The sequence below is a fragment of the Juglans regia genome, chromosome 7, assembly GCF_001411555.2.
Source record: "Juglans regia cultivar Chandler chromosome 7, Walnut 2.0, whole genome shotgun sequence".
Classification (NCBI taxonomy): Eukaryota; Viridiplantae; Streptophyta; class Magnoliopsida; order Fagales; family Juglandaceae; genus Juglans; species Juglans regia.
In genome coordinates, this window is record NC_049907.1 from 12286750 (window position 1) to 12313434 (window position 26685).

At 36.5% G+C, this 26685-nt stretch overlaps 1 protein-coding gene across 1 annotated transcript; it reads right to left on the reverse strand.

The window, feature by feature from the left end:
* Nucleotides 1-8572: 8572 nt before the first annotated feature.
* On the reverse strand, nt 8573-9868 carry LOC108992634. Its single transcript, XM_018967234.1, has 3 exons — nt 9308-9868; nt 8978-9211; nt 8573-8827 (listed from the first exon to the last, which is right to left on the reverse strand). The coding sequence occupies exons 1-3, from the start codon at nt 9866-9868 to the stop codon at nt 8573-8575; spliced, it is 1050 nt and encodes a 349-aa protein (XP_018822779.1).
* Nucleotides 9869-26685: the final 16817 nt, after the last annotated feature.

The following is a 26685-nucleotide window of genomic DNA, read 5'->3' on the forward strand; positions in this document are numbered from 1 at the left end:
TGGAAAAGGAATCTGATTTCCCAAGGAGGTAGAGAAGTTTTGGTCAAAGCAGTAGCTATGTCACTAACAACTTATGCTATGAGTTGCTTTTTATTTCTCAAGTCTTTGTGTCATGCGTTAGAGATGATGATGGCTCGGTTTTGGTGGGGTAACCAAACTCAAGGCAAGAAAATTCATTGGGCTAGTTGGGAGAAACTTTGTGCTCCTAAATTTCGGGGTGGTTTGGGTTTCAAGAAACTTAGTTATTTCAACTTGGCTCTACCTGCTAAACAAGGTTGGCGGCTTCTTACACAATAGAATTCTCTCCTCTATCGAGTGTTTAAAGCAAGGTACTTTCCAAATTGTAGTTTGTTTGAGGCCAAGATTGATATTAATGCTTCTTATGTTTGGAAGTGTATTTTTAATGCTTTGCCTTTGTTAAAATCTGGTTGTATGTGGAGAGTGGGAAATGGTCGCAGTATTAGAGTTGCTCTCAACTCTTGGATCCCGGGTTGTGGCCGTGATGAGGTCCAGGGAGCTATGGAGCAACTGAATAATGATACTTTGATGGTTCATGAATTAATTGAGGAAAGAACAGGTTGGTGGAAGATTGATGTGGTTAGAGCTCTCTTTGATCCAAGGTTGGCAAATCTGTCTGAAAATTAATATCTGTTTATCTGAAGAAGACTCTTGGTTTTGGACTCCGGAACGAAGTGGTTCTTACTCCGTTAAGAGTGGTTATAAGGTCTTACAATGGGAAGCCTCTCAGATTCTAGGTGAGGGGTCTAGAGGTGAACAAATTTTGAAGTTCTGGAAGTCCTTATGGCAATTGAAGATTCCCCATAAAATGAAGATTTTTGCATGGAGGGCATGCCACGATTACTTGCCTACTTTCCAGAATTTGAGACAAAGGAAGATAAAAGATGAGGATAGATGTGTTTTTTGCAATCTGTGTTCTAAAGATACAGCCCATGCATTATTTTTCTATCCTATAATTCATGATGTGTATATGCAGTATTTACCTTCCTTGCAAACTTTACACTCCCCTTTATCTTTTTGGGATGTGGTGCTGCATATTAGAGATAAGGGTGGTCTTGAAATGCTTACTACATTTTTTGTTATTTGCTGGGCTTTATGGTTTCGAAGGAACCGGTTTTTGTATGAAAAGGTGGTGCATCCTTGTACAACTGTGATTAATAACGCCCTTTCGATGCAATCAGCTTACAAACAGGTGCAAGTTTTTGATGGGGTTAGTAAGCAAGTAACTAAGGTGCTTAGTTGGTCTCCACCCCCATCGGGCTTCCTGAAATTAAACGTGGATGGTGCTATATTTCCTGATCAACATAGGGCAGGTATTGGGATCATATTTCGGGATGAAAAAGGAGACGTGGTTGCTGCTTGTAGTAAGTTATAAGGTGATATTGTTTCTCCCGAATTTATTGAGGCAAATGCTTTGCTGAAGGGGTTTACAGTTTTGTGCTCAATGGGGTGTTCCAAAATTGGTTCTGGAAACAGATTGTTTGCTTCTTGTCAATGCATTGCAATCCCAAACTGCTTTTCTCACAGATTTTGCATTTCTTATAAATGATATTCGTCGTATGATGAGGGGTTTTCAAGAAGTTCAGATTTTACATGTCAACCGGATGGGTAATGTAGTAGCTCACCAATTAGCAAGAAATGCATGGAATGTTGAGGATATTGTAATGTGGTGGGGCTCTTGTCCTTCTTTTGTATCACAAGCTGTATGGCTTGATAGAAACAATGTCTTGTAAGGCCTTTATTATTTGAAATGAATGAATGAATCATTGGTTATAAAAAAAAAAAAAAAAAAACTACTAATTAAAGTTGTTAATGAATATTGATCAGTTGCTAGAAATTAATTAAGGAACTGATCACATGAATATCTAAATGTGTCGGCAATTCTACTTTAGAGTTGGTCTATAGAGGAGTTCAGATGATTTTAGATGAGTTGAATAAAATATTATTAGAATATTAATTTTAATATTATTATTATTTTAAGATTTGAAAAAGTTGAATTGTTTATTATATTTTACATATAAATTTGAGAAAATTGTAGTGATGAGATGTAACGCCCCGTCCCCGAGAGTCCAGAGAGTTAACTCATATCACTTAAAAATCATTTTCCTTCCACATGGTACATATTCTAATTTTTCTCTATCGCACAAAATACTCATATATTTACATCAGTTACTCCAGAATAACTATTTTAAGACAATACAAAATTTAATATAAACATCTATCTCCCAACAAATCACATCATCATAGCACAACAAGCTTACTGAATGAAAATCCTCAATACCCATATAAACCTTCTATGCTTAAACCATCATTCTTAACTCTTCTCACCCATGCTCCATATCCTTGATCCTCAACTAAAACATTCAAATCATCTGAAAAATATTGTGGAGATTAGGGGTGAGTTATCAACAACTCAGTAAGCAAAGAACATATACTAGTATGTAAACATGAGCCTTTTCAGAAAGTTCAGTATGCAGAAACAAAAACATTTTATTTTTATATGCAGATCTCAGAAAAACGTGTTATCAGAAAATCAGAGCGACTTTTCAATCTTTTCATACTCAAAATCAACAATTCATATTTAAGGATCCATTTCATATTCAAAAGCGTTTTGGCATAACATAACTGAATATCTTCATTTTATCATATCATATCATATACCATGTTTAACCCTCGTGGTAGGGTTGTGCTATCCCCAGTGGCCAAACCAGGCATGTATCATGTGGTGAACTTTCCCCTTTTCAATCTCGGAGCCCCGAGTGTGCACACAGGAAAGAACACGTAAAAAGACCACTTTGTTTCCAAAGTGGGTGCACTCTATTATATCATGGTGGTACCAACCATATCACGTGAACCAGTATCATCATATTAGAACCATATTCAGAACAGATAAGCATGTCAAAGTTTTATCATATCCATATCATATCAAAACACGTGCGAAACATATTCATATAATTTCCATTTGATAAAAAACAGATCCAATATCACATGCATAAAAATCTCAATGATATCATATTCGCTCTTTTGCATATTTCAGAAACATGTCAAATATTGCTCATGTCTACACAATGCATGTCAAAAAATATTTTCTTTTTTTCGTACAGATTTCATGAGTGATGCAAATAAATGACCGAGGTTGATTTTTCTCAAGTTTTCATTTCATCACAAAATATGCGAAGTTTTCAGAAAGTCAACCTCAGTTTCAATAATTCGTATAAAACCTAGCATATGAACCCCGCTTACCTGGACGACTTAACTTTTCCAGAATTTTCCTCAAATATGTCGAGTCGACTATAAATCATCACCTATAAAGATAATCACGTAATTTTCGTAAGTTTCCAATCAATCACGTATTTCGATATTTAAGCCTAAACTTAAAAAATAACCCATTTTAATTCCTCGAAACTTAAAACTCTCACTTTCTAAAATCATCAATATCCACCATAACCAAAGTCAAACTCAAAACACCAATATTTAAATTCGAAACTGTCAATAAACCTCACATCATAAACCAATCACTCAAACAACTCCATAATCCAATCCAACCGACCCCCCTTTACTCCTCGGACTCAGTCCGGCACAACTAATCAATTCACAGTAAATACGAGTTAGTGCTAAAATACATTTAAATCTCAAAAGTTCTTTGGGAAAATACTTACAATGCTATAATATAATTTTTGAAAGATCACGGAGGTGCTAGAAGCGGCAACGCAACAACAAAACAGTGCCAAATGCACTGTGATCGTGGGTCTCAAAAAATCACTTTTGAATGGGTGCAAACGAAGACTTGAGATTGATAGGGTAGGGCCTAGGGATGTCGGTGAAGCTAGTGGTGGTGGTGGTTGGCCGTGCAAAGGGTGGTTGAAGTGCAAAAATATCCAAAACGGAAATATTGATGGTGGGGCTTCACCGGTGACAGATCGGAAGTGGGATTGGGTCCATTGAGTTGCTAGGAGGTCGAGAATGATGTGGTGAGAAGATGGTGGCACGATGGCGGCGCAAGGAGTGTCGCGGCTTGGTGATGCGCGTGGGAGCTAATAGCGGCGCGGTTGGGGTTGAGCTTACAGGGGGTGGTCGCCGGTGGTTGGGGAGGACGGTGGGCCGGGCGGTGTCGCGCACGACGTGGCGGGGCTGGGTGGACGAGAATGACGCACGGGAGAGAGGGAGGGGCTGGATTGCGTGGGAGAGAACCAGGAAAAGAGAAGAAAAGAAAGAAAAGAAGGAAGGAAAAGAAAAAGAAGAAAAAGAAAAGAGGAAAGAGAAAATATAGGAAAAAAATGAGGTCAAATCCTCACATCTTGAATCACAAAAATGATCCAACGGAAACGATTTTAAAACAGCAAGTGAAATAAAATAAATTCAAACACAGTGATTACAATGAAAATAAATAATTAAACCCAATAATAAGTTAATTTAATTTGAGAAGAAATTTAAATGCATAACAATAATTAATTTTAAGAAAGCACTTCAAAAAAATTAATTTTCGTAAACTAAAAATCATAAAATAACCCAATTAAAATCTAATAATTTTAAAACAAGAGAACAAATTTTGAATCAATAAAAATAATTTCTTCATTAAAAATACCCTAAAATACAGAGTGTTACATGAGATGAGATGAATTGAAGTGAATTTAAAAATCTAAACAGACCTAATTTCTAAATAAAAAAATTAAATTATGTTAGTCAGATGGAATCTATGACTACAGGCTACAAGGTTATAGCTAGCTGCGTATATACTACGGGCTATATATTCCTTCATTTCTCCAAATCTATCTTATAATTAGATGAAAATTTCTATTCATCATTCTTGCATATATATATATATAATATATATACCATACCTTTTTATTTTTTTTTATTTTTTTCTTATCAAATGTGTGATAGATAGATGATGAATAGAAGAATTCAATAAGTTTAATAAGAATAAAAAAAATTAAAAAAAAATAATATGGTGTGTAGTGTGTGGAGATGATGATCGAAGAGCCAAGTTAGCTCTATTAATTAGATTTATGCCATTACAAAACTGTTTAGACTGTACTGAATATATATAGATAGATCATGAGGACGGGGCACATGCACGTATATCATGCATGGTTGACATGCAACAACAGCAAATTATTAACCATCTGTAAGTTAAGCCTAAATAAATTAACATGATGAGGGCTTTTGCTTTTGCAACGAATCTCTTTAATTAGAATTAGCATACAAACAACATGATGTTGAACTTTTTTTTTATTAATTCTTAGGTAATTAATGGTCTATATCTGTGTATATATATATATATTATAGGTTTCTTCCGTTTAGTACTCTCTGATCCAGGGTCCCAAGAATACAATATTATACATATTCTGGCTCATAAATTAATAGGGATTTATTAATTTTTACTGCACTTATTTAAATTCTCAATTAATGGTGTAGTTTTATATTGTTTTTGTATACATATCATTCACTTTCAGCTTGATCGTCAACTCAGCAACATTAGTTCTAGCTGTAGAGCAACGTTCTAGGCACGTTTGCCTAGTTGGTAGAAATTCTTTTTGAAAATTAGTAATGTCCACAAAAGATAAAAATAATAACTTTTTTACATAAAATCGAGTAATGAGTAGTTTAATGCATCGAAGTAGAAAAATAATATAATATTATTGGTGAAGAGATAATATATATATATATATATATATATATAGAATTTCAAGATTGCCACCTTTTAAGCAATATATGTGTGTGCTTAAAACGTTTTTGCCACATCTGACCCATTTACACCAAAAGATAAATAAATCCTCACTTAAACGGATACAAAGAACATAACATGGTAAAAACGACATAATACACAAAACATGAACTACTCACACAGATAAATAAAAACACATATGACCCATTGCTTCGTTTGTTTGAGCAGATGAGTTGAGATAAAAGTCGAAAGTTGAATAAAATATATATTGTAAGAATATTTTTTAATATTAATTTTGTTTTGAGATTTGAAAAAGTTGAATTGTTTATTTTATTTTGCGTGAGAATTTGTAAAAACTGTAATGATTAAATGAGATTAGATGAGATGGGATGAGAATAGTTGTAAAAATAAACGAGACATTGACACAATATGACTGACGTACTGACACAAACCGGCAAAACAAAAAAAAAAAAAAAAAAGGGAAAAAACTAGATTTTTCAAAAGGGACAAAAACATAATAAGACCAAGTAAGACAGGGGAATAAATGGAAAAAATGGAGAAAAAAAGTATCAAACACTAATTACTATTTATTCCCTTATAGCCACTTATATATATATATATATATATGTATATGGAATTTCAAGACATCTTTTTAAGCAAATATATATATGTGCTTAAAATTTTTCTACCACATCTGACCAATTTATACTAAAAGACAAATAAATCCTCACTTAAATGAACACAAAGAACATAACACAAAGGTAAAAATGAAATAACACACAAAATATCAACTACACACATGATGAATAAAAACATAGATGACCCATTGCCTCGTTTGTTTGCGCATATGAGTTGAGATAAAAGTTGAAAGTTGAATAAAATATTGTTAAAATATATTTTTTTAATATTATTTTTATTTTAGAATTTGAAAAAGTTGAATTGCTTATTTTATTTTGTGTGAATTTAAAAAAATTATAATGATTAAATGAGATTAGATGAGATGAGATGAGAATAATTGTGAAAATAAAAGAAGCACTGACATAATATGATTGGTGTACTGACACAAACTAGCAAAACAAAAGCAATGGAAAAAACCAGATTTTTTGAAAGGGACAAAAACGTAATAAGACCAAGCAAGACAAGGACATAAATGAGAAAAATGGAAAAAAAAGTGTCAAACAAGAATGACTATTTATTCCCTTATAGCCACTTTTAAGATAGACTAGCAGTGGAGCAACGTACTAGGCACGTTTGCCTAGTTGGGAGATATTCTTTTTGAAAATTAGTAATGTCTACAAAAGACAAAAATAATATGATTTTTTTACTTAAAATCAATTAGTGAGTAGGTTAATGCATCGAAGCAGAAAAACAAACAGACAATGGCAATGAAAGTTAAAGATAGCTTGAATAGGCATGACATTTAAGATTAATTTAATTTTCACCAAAAAGAATAACATATACGTGCTTTGAAGTAAGGACATTGATATTATATCTAGAGCCGTGATATAATATTGTTGGTGAATAGATATATAAATATCTATATATATATATATATTTGGAATTTTAGGATTGCCATCCTTTTAAGCAATATATATGTGCTTAAAATGTTTTTGCCACATCAGACCCATTTACACCAAAAGACAAATAAATCATTACTTAAACGGACACAAAGAACATAACACAAGGGTAAAAACGACATAACACACAAAACATCAAGTACTCACATAGATGAACAAAAATATAGATGACCCATTGCCTCATTTGTTTTCGCAGATGAGTTGAGATAAAAGTTGAAAGTTGAATAAAATATTGTTAAAATATATTTTTTTAATATTATTTTTGTTTTGAGATTTGAAAAAAAGGAATTGTTTATTTTATTTTCTGTGAAAATTTAGAAAAGTTATAATGATTAAATGAGTTTAGATAAGATGAGAATGATTGTGAAAATAAACGAGGCACTGACATAAGATGACTGATGTACTGACACAAACCGGCAAAACAAAAAAAATGGAAAAAAATAAATTTTTCTAGAGGAACCAAAACGTAATAAAACCAAACAAGATAAAGGTATAAATGGAAAAATAGAGAAAAAAAAAATATCAACCACTCATTACTATTCATTCCCTTTTAGCCACTTTTAAGATGGATTTATATAAATATACGTGTGTGTATTTCGTTAGAAAAGGTTGAGAGTGATCACAAGATTGAGAGTCACAAGGCGAATAATTTTCAAGCACCTCTGAATGCCTTGAACTCATTATCCCGCGGGCTGAAAAATGACCTAGCAACGACTCTACACTTTAGTTACTGACCGGCAGCACTGAGTTTGATAGTCACATCTTTTTTTCTTCTACTCGTCAATTTATACTGTGCATGCACCAGATTGATGTATCAAGCTATTCACTTTTAGTTGCTGTTGTGGTTGGTGATGGAGAAATTAATTAATTTAATGTTTTAATAATCAATATATATAATTATAGGTTTTGCCATTTGGAAAATACTCTAATTAATTACTTTATTTTTATTTTTTATAAGAAGGCTTTCATATATTAATTGCATCAAGGATTACAAGAAATATTCTCAACCCAAATAACTTGGGCAATAGACTCATGTACAAAATCCCCCCATACAATCAAATCATCAACATTCCAAGCCATTCAGCTAACTTGTGAGCAACATTGTTCCCTAAATGATTTTTTTTTTTTTTTTGAATAAGAGACAAGACCACATGTCCACGAGTGACCATGTTTTAATTTTATTAAGAATGACCCTCACTTGTGGCAGAAGAATACCGTGGAAACATCTTTACACTTGGTAAATCAAATAAACAAACAATCCGAACTCAAGCCTAAAAATCAGAAATAATAACAATCGAAAGAGAAAAAACTATACGTCTGAATGAGCAATCCTCATATAAGGGCATCCTATCTTCTCCAATCTACTAATACCTTTAATAGCCAAAGGTAAATCTGAAAATGAAAACCATAATTCATTACAACCCTTTGCTCCACTACGAGCCAATCCATCTGCAGCCACATTGGTCTCTTTATAAGAATGATTCATAGAAAAACTAAGCTCGTCAAGTAATTGCAATATTTCTTCCCAATAATCCTCCAAATACCATAGCCCACATCCTTTTGCCTACGTCCAATGAATTATTAACATAGAATCCATTTCAATATCCACCTCCCGAATATCCAAATCACGAACATTATGTAGACCATATAATAAACCCAACACTTCCGCCACATTATTAGAATTATGTCTTGTAAAGTTTGCAAAAACACACACAAACTCACCTTGATCATTACGAATTACACCACCCACACCTGAAGGACCCTGATTACCAAAAGAACCACCATCCACATTTAATTTAAACCAACCATTTTTTGGCCTTAACCACCATTCCTGCTTCATAACCATTGGTACTAGAGCTTTAATTGGCAACTGCAAGTCCTTCAATATTTCTTCATCACGCCTAGTTTGAGCTTTTGACTCCTTGAGCCTCAATGCAATCCGAGAGACCTAATGCAATATAGAACACCACATTGACGTTACAGATTCGAAAATCCCTTCCATCCTCGCCTTGCACCATCGCCACCATAATCTCCAAGTAATGACCAATGGAATAAAACCAATTAATTGTCCCCTTTGTGTTGACCCTCTAGCATGCCGATGCCAACAATCCACTCTTCCTCTCCAATTTATCCCAGCCATATTTCTCATGCCCAGTTGATTAGAGCACATACTCCAAATCATCTTTGCAAATTCCCCTGTTGCAAGAACATGGTTCATATCCTCATAAGCACCAGAAATACAACAATCGCATCTTGAAGCTACTTGAATTCCCACTTTTCGGATCCTATCATCAACGGCCAAGCATTCATGTATAGCCTTCCACATAATGATTGAAATCTTCTTAGGAATCACCACATGCCATACCCATTTCGTCCAAGGGATTTCCTGAGCTCTAGCCTGAATACATTGCCAAGCACTGCTAGTAGAGAAGTCCCCATTCGGGTTCTTCAGCCATATCAACTTATCCTTTCCAGATTTCAGAGAGCTCAGTTGTTCCACCAATTCCTCTGCTTTTTCCATCCCCACTAGGCGTGAAAACATCTCTACATTCCATCCACTCTCAGTTTTACATTCCTTCAATAATAACTCTAGGAGCTCACTCATCTCGTATTGTGCAGAGATTGGCCCATTTTTAGACCAGTTATCCCTCCAAAAAGAAAGATTGCCATCCTGCACCTTCCATCTTGAATTTTCCCAAACCTTTGACAAAGAAAACATAATCCTTTTACAAAATTTCGACCCTTTATTCATAGAAACCAAAGATATGTGCTTTGTCCCAACATATTTGTGCCGAAAAAACATCGCCCATAACGATGACCCTTGAAGCAGATTCTAGGCCATTTTCATCTAGAGAGAACTCTGCACTTCCTGCAAATTTTGGAAACCCAAACCTCCCTCTGAAACCAGTCTACAAATACTACTCCATGCCTTCCATTTCTTTTTTGGTTTCCCATCCTTTATTCCCCAAAAGAAAGTGCTCATAATTTTATGAATTTTTTCAAACACAGATTTAGGAGCTTTTATCACCAAAAGATAGTGAATTGGAAGGCTCTGAATCACATGTTTTAATAACAGAAGTCGAGCACCGTTCGACAGTAATCGAACTTTCCACCCATCTATACAATTTCTAATCTTATTAATAATATCTTCAAAATGACTACTAATCAACCTTCTAGTAACAATTGGAACTCCTAAATATGTGAATGGAAATGCCCCCTTCCGAAAACCCCGTAGTCCTCAATAAAAAGTCGCCGCCTACCTTCGGAAATATGTTTGGAGAAGAAAATCGAGGATTTTCTATTATTAACCACTTGTCCAATCCATTCTTCATAGACTTTCAAAAATTTAATAATAGCTCGCATTGAGGCTTTTCCCCCATTAGAAAAAAGAACAATGTCATCCGCATATAATAGATGAGAAATAATTGGCGTACCTCGAGATTGAGTAAACGGCCTGATCTTCCCTAATTCCACTTCTCTCTTTATCATACAAGTAAAAATTTCTTCAACTAAAATAAACAAATATGGGGATTGTGATTGTAGTGATTGTGATTTTTTGAGTAAACAACTATTGAGTAAAATAAAAAACTATTGAGTAAAATTTATTGAGTGAGAGTAGTGATTGTGATTGTCCCATCTTAGGGGATCTGATTTCCCCGGTGATTAGTGAGGAGGATAACTTGATGTTATGTCGTACTCCTTCTTTTGATGATATTAAGGAAGCTCTGTTTAGCATCCCTATTGATAGTAGTCCTGGCCCGGACGGTTTTAGCTTTGGTTTTTTCAGATCTTGCTGGGATATTGTTAAAGAGGATTTAATGGAAGCCGTTTCTGAGTTTTTTCAAAATCATTTGCTTCCTAGATATTACACGGCGTCTTTTATTGTGTTAATTCCTAAGGTTGATTCGCCTAATGGCTTTGATAAGTTTAGGCCTATTAGTCTGTGTTCTGTGGTTTATAAGATTTGTGCGAAGATCATTGTGGGTAGTCTGACGAATTTGCTTTCTAAGATGATTTCTAATGAACAGGGAGCCTTTATTCCGGGTCGTAGTATCTTTGAGAATATAAGTATCACCCAGGAAATAGTCCATTCGATTAATAAAAAATCTAATGGGGGTAATGTTTTGGTCAAGTTGGATATGTCTAAGGCTTATGATAGAGTGAATTGGAATTCTCTTATTCATGTTTTGGTTGCTTTTGGTTTTTCTCCTCAGTTTTGCGCCCTGAGTAAGTTATGCATCTCTTCTCCCTAGTACTCTATTATGATGAATGGTACATCTATGGGATTTTTTAAAGGTGAGCGTGGTTTGAGGCAAGGTGATCCGCTTTCGCCCTATCTCTTTGTCATTATGCAAGAGGTCTTATCTCATATGTTGAAGAAGGCTTTTGATATTGGTAAAATTGGTCGGTTCACTCAAGCTAGAGGTACCCCCTATCTCTCATCTTATGTATGCGGATGATATTGTTATTTTCTCTAATGGGGGGAAGAAATCCATGAGAGGGTTGATGGAGGTTTTACATCTTTACGAGCTTTGGACGGGTCAGATCCTAAACAAAAGTAAAAGTGCTATCTTTTTCTCTAATAAGATCTCTGCTCACAGAAAGTCCTCCCTTCTTCACTTGACTGGTTTCTCTGAAGGGTCTTTCCCTTTTAAATATTTGGGGGTTCCTATTGTGGTGGGTCGTCTGAAGGTCTGTGATTTTGGTGAATTGATTGGGAAAGTTAGTAAGAAAATTGCTGGGTGGAAGATGAAAGTGCTTTCAGCTGGTGGTCGTGTGATTCTTTTACGTCATGTTTTGTCGAGCATGGCCACACACCTTCTAGCGGTTTTACCTGTTCCTAATGGGGTGTTTAAGGCTTTGAATAGGATTATGAGTTCCTTTTTCTGGGGCAACTCTGATGGGAGAGGTAAACGGAAGTGGGTGGCCTGGAAAAATATCTGTTATCCTACTGAGGAAGGTGGTTTGGGTATTCGGGATTTTGGGGATGTTCAGAGGGCTCTTCATATGAAATTTGCTTGGCACCTTCTGAGGGGTCAGTCCTTATGGGCTGATTTTCTTAAAGGTAAGTATGTCAAAGGTAATCATTTATCCCTATTGAGTCCTAACAAGGGTACTCTTTTTTGGAAAGCTATTGTGCGTTGTATTCCAGAGGTCCTTAATCAATCTAAGTGGTTGGTGAAAGAGGGTAATGTTTCTTTCTGGCATGATAATTGGTTAGATGGGGGTCCTATTAGTGTTCATTATCCAGTTATTGAGAGACCTTCGCTTAAAATCAAAGATTGTCGGATTGACAATGGGTGGGATATTCCTCTTCTGGAAAGAGTTGTGGGTCAACAAAAAGCCCTTGAGTTGTACCAATTTTTAGCCACGAGGAAGGATGGTCAAGATGTTCTTATATGGGTGAATGATAATAATGGTAATTTCACTACTAAGAGTGCTTGGGATTGTATCCGTGTTAGTGCTCCTTTGTTACCTTGGGCCCATTGGATTTGGCATCCTAATCTCCCCAAGAAAATTTCGGTAATGATGTGGAAGGCCTTACATAATTGTCTGAGTGTGATGAGAAGATCAAGAATATTGGCATTCCCTTTGTTTCTAAATGTAATTGTTGTGCCAGGAGTCATATGGAAGATTTAAACCACGTGCTTTGTAATGGTGATTTCGCTAGACAAATCTGGCGTCTGACGGCAAATCACTTAGGTGCTTATATGGGTGTCTTCCTTACGTGGAAGGAACAAATTAATTTTTGGTTCCGCCGTGCTGGTAAGTCTTCTCAACTTAGGATTATCTTCGGTATTCTCCCTTCTATTGTCTCTTGGAAAATTTGGGATAGACGTTGTAAAGCTCGTTTTGAGGAAAGAGTGGACTCGGTTCAGACGGTTTGGCATGTTATCAAGATATGGATTCGTCAGATTGTTTCCTTAGTTATGAGAGTTTCTAGGATTTCTTCCCATGATGTCGCTATTTTGCAGAGATTGGATATCCCGGTTTTACCTCAGAAGCCTAAGCAGGTTCGTGTGGTGAGGTGGCTTAGACCTCCTCAGGATTGGATGAAGCTTAACTCTGATGGTAGTAGCTTAGGGAATCCTGGGCCAGCTGGTGCTGGGGGGGTTATTCGGGATAATTTTGGTAGTCTGCAGGCTGCTTATTCGGTCTTCTTGGGTCAGGGGTCTAATAATTTTGCTGAGCTGAGAAGCTTGCTGGAAGGGGTCAGGAGGTGCTATCAGTTAGGTTTTCGGAGGGTAGAAATTGAAGTGGATTCTCAACTGATTGTCAGCTGGGTTACTAAGGGAACTTGTAACATCTGGTACTTAGAAGATTTCTGGGAGGAGTTGCAGGGTATTTTGGGCTGTCTGGAGTACCGTTTGACTCATGTCTTTCGTGAAGGTAATGCGGTGGCTGACTATTTAGCTAAACGGAGAGCTGAGGGTTTAAATTGTGATTGGTCTTTTAATGACGCTCTTACCAGCCAGCATCGTGGTCTTCTCCGTATGGACAAAATTGGCATTCCTTATTTGCGCATCTCGTAGTCACTGGTACGTTTTTCCTACTTGATTTGAGGTTTATTTTATTTTGCTTGAGTCTCTTTTTTGCAGGAGCTGGGTTCTTCTTGGTCTTGGTGTTTCTTTTCCTTAGGTTTGTTAGAAGTTGTTTTATGGTTTTCATGGTTGGTTTTGACACTTGGTTTTGGGTTAGTTCCTAGTGATTATCTTGTAATCCCACAAGTGTATTGATGTAACCACGGTATTCCTCCGCCATAAGTGAGAGTGATTTTTTAATAAAATTGGGACGGGGCTGCTATGTGTGTGGCTACCGGCTCTTCTTAAAAAAAAAATATATATATGGTGACAAGATCACCCTGCCTTAACCCTCTCCCACTTTTAAAGAATCCTTTAGGAATCCCATTCATCACCACCGAAAACCAAGGGGTAGTAATACATTGTCTAAGAAGACGGACAAACAAATTCTGAGAAACCAAAAGCCCGTAACACATGCATCAGAAATTCCCAATCAATACTGTCATACACCTTGACCATATCAATCTTCAACATACCACCATGGCTTGGTTTATTAATGCTATGGATCATTTCTTGCATTAAACTAATGTTCTAAAAAATGCTTTGACCTGGAATAAAAGCACCTCATTCAAGAGAAATTATTTTTTATAACAAAGGGGAAAGTCGATTTACCAAAATTTTTTACTTCTAGGACAAAGTTTCATAGTCGTGATGTAGCTTGTGAGGGATCTTGTTGCAGATCATCCACTAACATCCGTCAATTTGATTCAACCAGTAGCTTTGTGATACTAGATTGAAGGCATAACTGTAAACCCCTTAACACTGCCACCAACTCAATTGTATTGGGCTCTTCAATATGGAACTCCACCTTAGTAGCTGCAAAGATAATGTCCCCTCTTTCATCTCGAAGCACAGCACCAATCCCTGTTTTCTTATGATCAAAGAATAAAGCGCCATCAACATTAAGTTTAAAAAAACCTATAGGAGGAGGATTCCAATGGCAGCTATATTTGATCTGGTTTGTGTTTTTCTATGGTGAGAAAAAAGTATAACAAGTCTGTACTGAAATAGCATGAACAACAACTTGTTTAGGAGTAAGTAAAAATGCATCATGTATCTTTTTATTTCTCCTAAACCAAAAACTCCATGCTGTTAAAAAGAATTTCTACAACTCCTCTCTAGTACCCATATTCTGCACATGTTGGATTAGATCAATGAAGTAAATAGGTCTTGGAATATCAAATAGAATAGGTAAAAATGAAATTTCCAAAATTCAAGCAGCACAGAATGATATAAATAGCATGCCCCAAATCCTCATCCTGCTCAGAACACATACTACATTTAGGATCAAGGTCAACATGTTTCTTAAGCATATTTAAGCAAGTTGGTAAACAAGTAATTACTTTAATTACTTGTTAACATAAGTAGTAAATCATCCCCAACACTAATTAATTAGATAGACTATTCAACATATTTAGTTTAATTAGCATAGAGATCTAACAAATAATATGCATGCACGGGAGATGGTAGAAAAAATACTTATATTGTACACGAACACGTATTGCAAAATAATGTGATGTCTAGCCTCCTTCAATGATGGTTTTGTCTACCAGAAAATATTCTTTAGCAGGCCACTGATATTGCAAGGAGCAGTACTGTTGCTTTTGGTTTTCCATCCAAATATGGGATCACCCACCAAATGTTTGAATGTACAGGGTAAAAATGTCTCCTTTTGAGTTATGACAAACAACTGCAATTGTGAGAGAGTTTTCTCTATGTGAGGATCGCACTCAATATTGTAGGTAGGAACAATACCCCAAGTGGTAACACCTTATTTCTCGAGATCACGTATGGAGAAAAGGTGGTTTTGGGGGGCGAGCAATAACAAAGGGCGACTAGCACGTGATAGGGAGCAAGTCTAGGTTCGAGCAATACATGATAGCGAGCAAGTCAATGGTGAGAAATACGTGATAGCAAGCAAAGGCGAGCGATACGCTATAGCAAGCCAAGGAAAGCAATGCACGATAGCGAGCAAGGCTAAGGGCGAGCAATACATGATAGGGAGCGCAATAACGAGCAAGTTTGAGCGACTTAGTGGAATTTGACCAAGTGCTCGGAAGCATTCAAAGTGTTTGCTTGGTACCTATATTTCACCAAACACTTGGACAATAGATGCTCACCGTTCAACCACTCAACTTACATCAAGAACTATGAGTATCATGAAAGCAAGCCACTCCCTATAAATAGCTCCACGCTGATCGGTCTCAACACACCCTCTATTTTATGAAACCCAAAATCTCTCTCTCTCTCTCTCTCTCTCTCATTTGCCCTAGAAGAAAGTCGTAAGCCCTAGAGCTTAAGCCACACAATTTCACCCATATCTTCTAACCGGTTGACTCCTCTCTCTCTCTCTCTCTGTCTCTCTCTCTCTCTCTCACACACACACACACTCACTCTCACTCACTCTCATTCAACCTCAAAAGGACCCTCCACTTCCAAAAGTTTCAAACTCACGTGCGAGGACATCAAGACGTGTCATATGCCCTAGCAAACCTGGTGTGGAGTTTAGAGCATCAACAATTGGTCAATAAATGTTATTGCTCGAGGTAGGTGCCCTATTTGATAGCACTTGCAAAATGATCATGTCATATGCATGCTTTCTGTTTGTTATGCTTATCATCTCAATCTAGTAAAAGAGAAGATGGAAGTTGGGCCATTGTTTTCGGATTACATGGATGATACTCTGATGTGCCCTCGGTGCTGTTTTGGAGATTGTGTTCTTTTCATTTGGTTATTACATCTCGGGTATAGGGCTATTATGTGGATTTTCTGATTTTGCCTCATTCAATTGCTGGCCAAATTCTTACCATGGTGTGTACGTTATTTGGAAAATTATCTCCTTGTAAAAGCTTGCCTTTCTAGCTATATTTCTCATTTTTTTTTCTAAAATGAGAACTATATTTTGTGAAGTATATGCTTGCTGTTTTTAAACAAAAGAGGAACATGTGGGTGTGAATCGTGTGATGCGTGAATTACAACCCCAAGCCGAGATGACAGATTATCTCAGCGGAGCTCCTCTGATTACTGGGGAGTATATAAGAATTGAGTGATGTCCCCTGGGTTATTAATGGGCAAACATCAGGCTAGGGCAAGACAGTAAGCTCTCGAGTCGACGTCATGACCTCTCTGTTAGTGGAGTCTAGAGATCACTATGATCAAGTAAGGGGTGAGCAGCCAAGTGTTGCATGTAACAAAGTAATATGCGTGATTCTTACCTGCGGTGTGGGAACGAGCATTTTTAGAGGAGACCGTGATGCACACGTTAATGAATGAAAACTAGTTTAAGTTGATTTTTATGCTGCTCGAAGGACATGGGGTTCTCGAGCTAGCAATCATATGTTCAAGTTTTAACCATGGGATGCTTGGTAAGATATTGTGTGAGATTACTTCTATCTCTTCTTTGCTTAGACGGACTACCTTAAAATCCAATCTTTTATTAATGTTGCTCGGGAACTCTAACCTCGGTATGTGTATGTATTATTCCTCAATTTTCCTATATTTGTACTTACATAATTCATTGGCATTTACTGATGTAAAAGCCCACCATCGCAAGGGGACAACCAACCAATAAAGTTGACGGAAAGAAAAAGATGAGAAGCACTCCATTGGTGTTGTAAAGAAAATTTTTGCAGGAGTTGTAGAGTGCAGTTAGTCCAACATATTGGCAAGCAAGCAACTTGTGGGCTTCCTGGTACATACATCCCCAGAGCGAGGTGGTGATGAATGTCTCATCCCATGGTAGGTGAGCTAGAAAATTCGCTCGCCATGAATGTGAGAATGGGGAGCTGATGAGGCCAGTGGCTCTGATAGCCAAAAGCTACTTGCCCAGGGTGAGTTCGGTCTAACCAACTAGTCATGGGAGCTTTTTGGAACAACACAAAAGAAGTTCAAAAGCGTTGTAGTGTCGTACATAGAAGCCCATACTCCAACTAAAGGATCACATTCAGAGTAGGTCCGCTGTTAGGGTTTCGATTCAAACAACCATATCATTTGAAGCCAAAGGTATAACCCAACGCCATGTGGACAATCCTCATTCCAGGACTAGTTGAGAAGTTGGCAGATCGTAGGGAAGTGGGGATCATGCTTTAGTCGTTTGTCTCTATCATCCTATAGTACAATAGTTGAGGCTTTTGTCCATTACGCGATGAGATGTCTGTGTGACGATATGTCCATGAGATGGGCCTTTGTGTGTTGGCTATTGTAGTAGTAAAACCGACATGACCTATGGATTTGACATACTCGAGAAATTGCGATTCCTCGCCTATTATCTAAAGCTTTAAAGCATTTTGCGTTAGAAGGTAACTCCTTAAAGGGTGATTTCTCACCATGTGTATATATGTGTGTGTGTGTGTGTGTGTGTGTGTGTGTGTTTGTGTGTTTGTGTTTAACTAAGAGAGTGATTCTTCGCCATGCTTATATATATGTGTGTTTAACAAAATGGGTGATTCCTCGCCATATTTTACGGACTCGTGTGTCTATGCCCTTGAGGGTGATTCCTCACCAAGGCATGTATGCTTGTGCCCCCTCACTATTTACATAAATTGTTCATTGCATCTTTAGGAGCATTATCTATCATTAGCAGTTTTTGTCATGGCTACCTAACCTACCTATGATTTCACTTTCAAAATCATAGACTGTAATGCAGAGTTAGAACTAGGGGAGATGCCCTAGGAGGAAGGGCCAAACCTGCCCGAACCCTAAAGACGGAGGCTTGTCTCTGTTGTAGGCGCCATGCATTATTTTGAGTGGACTTAGCCTTTGGAAAGGGGCGACCACTGTATTCGGTCTGACGCCTATTAGGTAATGAACTTACCATTTTGGGTTCTATGTAACCTTGAATTGATGTTGATACGAAATGAAAATAATGCTATTTTTAAATGTGTTTTAGAATTTGGTACTGGAAGGTCTAGTTACCGACTAAACCTTCATTTTTCCCCTACAATCTTATATCCATATCCTGCACTTGCACTTCCATCGGAATGTGGCACACCTAAGCCAATCAACCCTGAACGTTGACAATTTGGATGACATCCTTGGCACAATGAAACCTCACTTGAACCTTTACATGATGGATGGAGCGCCACAACTTGGATTTCTTCAAATCTCAACATAATTGTCCCACTATGATCTTCGGAACTGATGACTTTGTTACAGATGTAGGAAAGGAAGGTGATCATGTGCAAGAAGACCTAGTGCAACCTGAGGATTAGGATGGTGGCCTATCCCTGGATGGGCTATCTATCTGTATTCGACTATGTTGATTTTAGCGATTTGATGGATAAATTGTTGCTATGTAATATCTAAATGATTGTGGAGTTATGACTTATGGATAGTTTGATGAGTTTTAATCATTTCTTCTAGTATTGATACATGTGATATTTGTTCACGCCCTTTATATATTTTCATTGTGGTTCTTTGTCTACACGTGTGCTAAGCATATAAGCACACCAGGCATCACATTTGCAAGGGATGTGGCCTCTGCAGAGCATGTTAGGGCCTTACCAACACAAGGGGGTAGACTACTAATGCGGTTGAGTGGAAAGAATGATAAGGCACACTCCCTTGGTTGGCGAAGCAAATTGTTGCAAGTGCTGCAAAGTGCAGCAAGTTCAACATGTGGAAGAGAAAGCACCTTCCAGACATCCTGGCAGATATGTCCCAGAGTGAGGTGGAGATGAGTGTCTCACCCCATGGTAGGCGAGCTAGAAAATTCTCCCGTCATGCAGGCAAGAACAAGGCACTCAAGAGGCCAATAGCTTTGATGAGATAAAAGCTACTTGCCCAAAGGCGAGCAAGGGTTACTCGATTGGGGTGAGCAATGGTTGAGGACAAACTGTGTCAGATATGAGAGCTTTCAGGAACAATATGGAATATGCTCTAAAAAGTGGCAGTGTTGTACGCAGAAGCCCACACTCTACCTGAAGAGTCACATTCGAAGTCAGCCTACTGGAGGGCTTACGACTCGGGAAATCATATCATCAAAACCCAAAGGTATGGACCGACGCCACATAGAAGACACTCATTCAAGGATGGACTGAGGAGTTGGCAGGCCATAGGAAATGCGAGCAATGTCCTAGGCATTTGTCTCTATCATCTTGCAGTGCGACAGTCGAGGCCAAAGAACTCATATTCAAGCATACCAGGAGTTAGAGATGTGTAAGAAGGATGGCTGATAGTCCCATCCTATAAAAGGGATTTTTACATTAGGCAAAACTTCAATTTTACGATGTTAGACATTCAGACCTCGTGGAGTCGTAGTCTTCAGAAGAAGCAAGGAAGGAGAAACGCTACTGAATAGGGAGCCCAACGCTGTAAGGTAGGTTAGCCTTTAAGAAGACTGGGGAATGTAGGGTAAATGTTGTAGATTAGAGACATTTGCATTTTCTGTAACCTTCCCCTTTCTAGCATAAATAAATCTATTTTTTATCATTATGTTTACTTTATGTTCTTTGTTTTCGAGACTCTGAATTTGTTTGCTATTTACACTGATTCGTGATTACGGTGTGTGTATCTATTTTCTCGTGCCCATTCCTATGACACGTTGCCACAAGCTTCAAATAGGTAGAGGGAGAGTCGACTTGCATTGGGGTATAGGCGAGTTGGCTTGCATGACAGTAAAAGTATGAATGCAAAACGTGATCATAAATAAGCAGGATGTGACTTGACAAATAACATGACATATGCTAACATGACTTGAACTGACATGAAAAGAACTGAACTGACGTTAAATAAACATGACATATAGCTAAATGTGAAACTGAACATGAATTGAACTGAGACTAAACATGAACTAAACTTGAACTAAACGTGAATTAAACTAAGACTGAAAATGAAATGAACTGAGCTTAAAAATGAATTGAACTTGAACTAAACGTGAACTAAACTGAGATGGAACGTGAACTGAATTGAACGTTAAATAACATGATCATGAATGTGAAATACATGAACTTGGAATCTTGTTAAATAATTAAGCATGATTAATAAAAGTAACCATATGGATGCTACACAATTCCATTGAGTCGTGTGTCCCTGCCAATTACTCCATCACAACACATTATTGCACTAGCTGTGAGTACGTTAGTATACATATCAGTTCACATGTATCTGCAGTTGCTATAGAAAAGTAATGTATCCCTTGACAGGTATTTGCACCAATATGAATACGTATAACATGAAATTGAAGTGTGGGAGGTACCATCGGCGTTAGTGTCTAACTTCACTCTGGTGACTATTTAATTAGGACCCATTTGAAGCCTGTTGATCTTTAAATTGACAACCTAGAGAATTTCAAACTAGTTTAGACACTCCAGCATGAACAAAGGAGTTCCACTAGGATATTACCGCATCCTAATATTTAGGGTCATGATAACTATAAACAGACTTGACTTGACGTAGCAAAACTATTTTCGAGGCACACTCGGTACTTGAGACATGACGTGACATGAAATAAAAGGACATATGACCTAACGTAATGTAATGTGACATGTACATGAGATGAATGACATGGCATAACATGAAACAGACAATCATTTCATGACATAACATGACGTGTAACAGATAAATATTTCGTGACATGATAAAGTGTGTAATAGATAAAAATTAAGTGACATGATAAAATGTGTAACAGATAAACATTTCATGACATTATAAAATATATAACAAATAAATATTTTGTGACAGTAAGTTAGAAGCTAACTTATAGTAAGAACATAAGAACATGAAGAATTGTTCTCTTACCAACACACACACAAAAAATAATTTAATAGTAAGTTAGAAGCTAACTTATAGTGATTATAACGTGACGGATAAAAATGCTCAAATTAGGAGAAACTATAAGGAGAGATTTTTAAATGACAGAAACTCCTCACTAACAATTCAGAAACATAAAAATACTATATTAGAATAAAATTACATTTACCCATAACTTAAGGATTTCACATCCTAATTCAAAAACTCACAAAAATTTACATTCCTCATGTAAATTTTATCCTAAATTCAAATCTCTAATTAGAAAAATTTAAAACATATCATAACTAGGTTAAACATGCACTGGCCAAATCCCTAAATTTTGTTGCAATTCTATCAAACATCAGTTCTCATGCTCAAACTGAAATATTGCGACATAAAAATGTCATATCCTATGTTCAAATAACATACTAAAACAACCAACCAAACTTTCATCACAAAAATCACAATTTCCTTCAATACAAAACTTCAAGTATTTTATCTTAAGCACAACCCTTGATGTTCAAAGTTTTATCTCTTTTCAAAACATCTCCAAGAACTCCAAAAGTTCAATGACATACTCTCAATACACTCATAATACATTCTTAAGAACTATCATGCTTTGAATAATCAAACCACCACAAAAAGTCATAAAATCCAACTTAAAACATTCGACTATCACACTTTTACCAAAACCGAAAACTATGGGGTTTGGTTTTTATCAAACCATTAGATCTGAGACATTTCATGAAATACATCACAAATGAACAACATCATATGGTTAATAATCAAGTCATAGAATATATCTAAGCATCAAACCTAAGATCACATGGCAATATTTGCATCAAAACATAGATCTTCCCGAAAAACTCAAATACAAGACCCTGGAACTTTTCATGCATAAAACTCATATATTTAAAACCAACACCATAACTCCTCAAACTAACATCCTAACATGTAAATTCAAGTACTAGGAACATCATATATGAATACTAAAGCTATTAGAGCATGCTTTCACAATAAATGATTCAAGCTTATTCAAACCAGAATCTGTTTTCATCATCCCAAATTTCAACTTTTTAGATTTGTACAAAACTCTTATAAAAAAACTTATAACATGCAACAAATTTTCATTAAACTTGTATATTAGCATTTTAACTATAATCTATAAAAATATCAGACCAAAATCTTGTCAAGAACACTATAAACAAATCAGAGAACCACACACTACTCAGTTTATCTCCCACAATGACCTCTCCATTCTTAAACAAACTTTTCACTTATCAAATGACCATGAAACTTTATAAAAAATATACCTAAAGAAACTAGACTCAAAGAGGAAGAACTTATGTGATCGTACTTTGTGAAAAAACACTTACAATCACTTCAACAAAGTCGAGCAATGTAAGACAGAAAAACTGTTCGAGAGCTCCTATGGTTTTCTCTCCAAGCAAAGGGTAGGAAAGTGATCAAATGTAGGGGAAGGGACATGGACAAATTTTAATTATCGCTTTCATGGGCCTAACCAAATGAGCTTCTATTTAGGGTTTCAATGGGGTTTGGGTTGCAATAAAGCCCAAATCCAAGATTTAAAAGAATAAATAAGAATATAATAACATGAATTTGAGTGGTTAATAGCATGTGAAAATAATTTAATCAAATGATTAAACACTAAGCTAAAACTTGGTTCAATTATGGTTTGGATGCAAACTTTTGGGGTTAGGGGAAACCATTTGGGGTTTCAATTTTCTCTAAGCTTTTGGGGTTTCAATTGGATTCCAAGTGTTTAGGGTTTCTCTAGGGTTGAAATCCTATTTGGTTTGGCACAAATTGGATGGTTGGATGTAATAGAATTTTGCTTAGGTGACATGATCACAAATCTTGATTTCTTTCACATATCCATCTCATTGTTTCTCTTGGTGCCAAGTGTCCAATACTATTCACCAAGTGAGGTTAAGATCTTGTCAAGTGTCCAAATAAAATGTCTCTAACCTAATTTGGATACTCCACACTGATTTTGAAAACACTAATCTAGTTGCTAATATCGAGGCTACTATTCACTCAAAAAAGTAAAAAATAAACTTTGTATTGTAAAATCTTAAATAATCATACTAACATTAAATTGAAAATCGTTGATCAAAATTCGAGTCTGAAGTGACTCGAAAGAATCAAAATGCGTTTTTCGAACAAACGTTATTTCGAAAATTGAAATTTTTTTTTTATTGTGCCATAAAATCCTAAATATTCATTTGAGCCTAATAGCATAGACCGCTTCTCATTCTAACACTTCTGAGTACCGCAAATAAATAAAATCGTGTTTCTGGCTCCATAGTGAGTGGTAAAATTGACTATGCTAATAGACTAAAACCTATTGAGTGATTGAATCGTGAAGACTTGTAGGGTTTTCATGAGGTTCTTAAAGTCTAAAGAAATTCCTCTGTTGAATTTCTGGCTGGCTGTTATAGTTGTAGGCAATGGTAGTGGACTCCACGTTGCTCACACATGCTTTTCTACTTTTCACTCTAACAATTCCCTTTGTCATCTTAAAAATATCTTACATTTTTCTAAGTCTTCAGCTAATATCCTCTCTATCAATAAATTCTAATGAGATAATAAATGTTATTCTAAACTAAGCGACGCTTACTTTTATGTGAAGGACGACCTCACTATGCAGCTGAACCCTCTAGCCAAAAATAAAACTAAAGCACACATGACATTGTTGGGAATAAAGACTTCTGCATTGGTTTGGGACAATCTCATCTCCTTATACCCTATTGGGTTGAGGCTCTACACACTGCTATCTATTTGACAAATTGACTTCCAACAACCACATTTAAATTTGCATCCCTTCACTAAACAATTTTGTACAAAACAAGACTACACCTTCAAGGTATTCGTTTGTGCTTGCTATCCCTGCTAAGACCATATAACAAGCACAAATTAGAGTTTTGAAGCACACAATGTGTTTTTCTGGGTTATTGTTCAAATCAAAAAGGTTATAAATATATTGATTTAGTATCACACAGAGTGTATGTCTCCAGGCATGTGGTGTTTGATGAACTATAGTTCCCAACACAGGATCAACTTACATCTATAGCTTATGCCCGAGAAGCATCTTCCCAAGGAGGTACTATTCTATTACGTTCGCATTTCTATTCAATCAATACTGCTTCTGACCATTCCAGTGCCTCTCCCTCAATTAAGACCCAATCATACAGACTCCACCTAGCTGCCCTACATCCATAGAACTTGCACAATCCAATCTACAACCTATCTTAACCCTTGAAATGGATTCTAAACCTTTAGCACTACCTCTCCCACTCGATAGATAGAAAATCAGTTCCTTCCCTTTGCTGAATCATATCAACCAGCTACAGAAACCTCTCTTGTTCAAATACTTATCACAACCAGCCCCAACCTCACCCTATATCATAACTCGATCAAAGACAGGAAATATTAAAGCAAAAGGGTTTCCAGGATACCACATTTATCTCTATGCCAAATCCAAGATGCATCTATTAAAAGCAATGTTAATTACCAAGTTACCTCATGAGCCTCACACCTTTGATCAAGTTGTGTTAGATCCTAATTGGTTTGCTGCTATGGAAAGTGAGTTCCATGCATTGTAGGAAAATGGAACTTGGTCTCTTTGTCCACAACCACAAGATAGAAATGTTTTACGAAATAATTGGGTATTTAAGATGAAGCAAAAGCCTAATGGCACCAGTGAAAGGTATAAGGCTAGATTAGTAGCGAAAGGGTTAGAACAGCTTGGCTATTAAGCCTTCTATAATTCAACTTTTATTATCCCTTGTTGTCACCAATGGTTAGCCAATTAAACAACTTGATGTATTCAATGCTTTCTTGCATGGATGCCTAAATGAAGAAGTGTTTATGGAGCAACCTATTGGGTTCATTGAAAAGAGGCTACCAAATCATGTGTGCAAACTCAACAAGGCTCTCTATGGACTTAAAGAAGCTCCCAAGCTTGGTTCCATAGATTAACTCAATGCCCCCTCAACCTTTGATTTATAGGTTCCTTGGGTGATACATCATTGTTTATGCTTCATCAATATGATGTTCATATATTTATTCAAATTTATGTGGGTGATATTATTATCATAGGAACTCACTTAACAATAATTACGGAGTTAATTGGCAGCTGACAAGTTGAGTTTAAAATGAAGCATCTTGGTGAGTTGTCCTACTTCCTTGGCATTCATGTTCATTGAGATCTCAAAGGGATTCATCTCAACCATGCCAAATACATTATGGACTATTGGAGAGTAAATATGGTGGGGGCTAAACCTTATGGTGCACCTTGTACATCAGGTAAAAGACTCACCAAGCTTGATGGAGATCCACTATCTGATCTGATACAATTCAAATATATAGTTGGGGATTTTCAGTATTGTACATTGACAAGGCTTGAAATAACTTACTTTGTCAATCAACTATATCACTATTTGCATTGGCCTGTCACTGCACATTTCACTGCAGCCAAACGTGTATTGAGATACTTGAAGGGTACAACAAACTTTGGACTCTACTTTACACCGAGACCACATCATTTCAAAGCCTTTGGTAATTTAGATTAGGCAGGAGATCTAGTTGATCATAGGTCTACCAATGGGTACAATGTTTTCCTTGGTCAAAATCTTGTTTCTTGGCAAGCAAAGAAACAACCTGTTGTGTATAGTTCAAGCACAGAGGTAGAATATTGCTTCATGGCTATTGCAACAGCTGCATTATATTGGTTAAGGATGTTATTAAAGGAGTATAAATCAACTAAATTGCTCCTCCTCACCTATAGTGCAACAAGTTAGGTGCAATTGCCTTTGCTTCTAACCCAATCTTCCATGCGAGGACTAAACACATTGAAGTTCACTATCATTTTACTAGGGAGATGGTTATTCACATGGATATTGTAATTAATTACATTTCCACTAATGATCACTGTGTTGATGTTTTCACCAAGGGCCTTACTGCTAGGAGGTTTCTAATTCTTAGAGACAAACTCATGGTTGTTGCACCTCCCATGAGCTAAAAAGGGCATGTTAAGAATTACTCAAACTCAAACAATCAACCCCAAAACCACTATCACGACTCCATGACT

Bases quoted from the DNA above. Each gene is read 5' to 3' on its own strand.
- LOC108992634 (XM_018967234.1), bottom strand. From the start codon at position 9,868: ATGAGTGAGCTCCTAGAGTTATTATTGAAGGAATGTAAAACTGAGAGT. The intron at 9,212-9,307 runs GTCATTACTTGG...ATATTGCATTAG, and splicing joins TAATTGGTTTTATTCCATTG to GTCTCTCGGATTGCATTGAG. The intron at 8,828-8,977 runs GTGTGTGTTTTT...CATTGGACGTAG, and splicing joins GTAATGATCAAGGTGAGTTT to GCAAAAGGATGTGGGCTATG.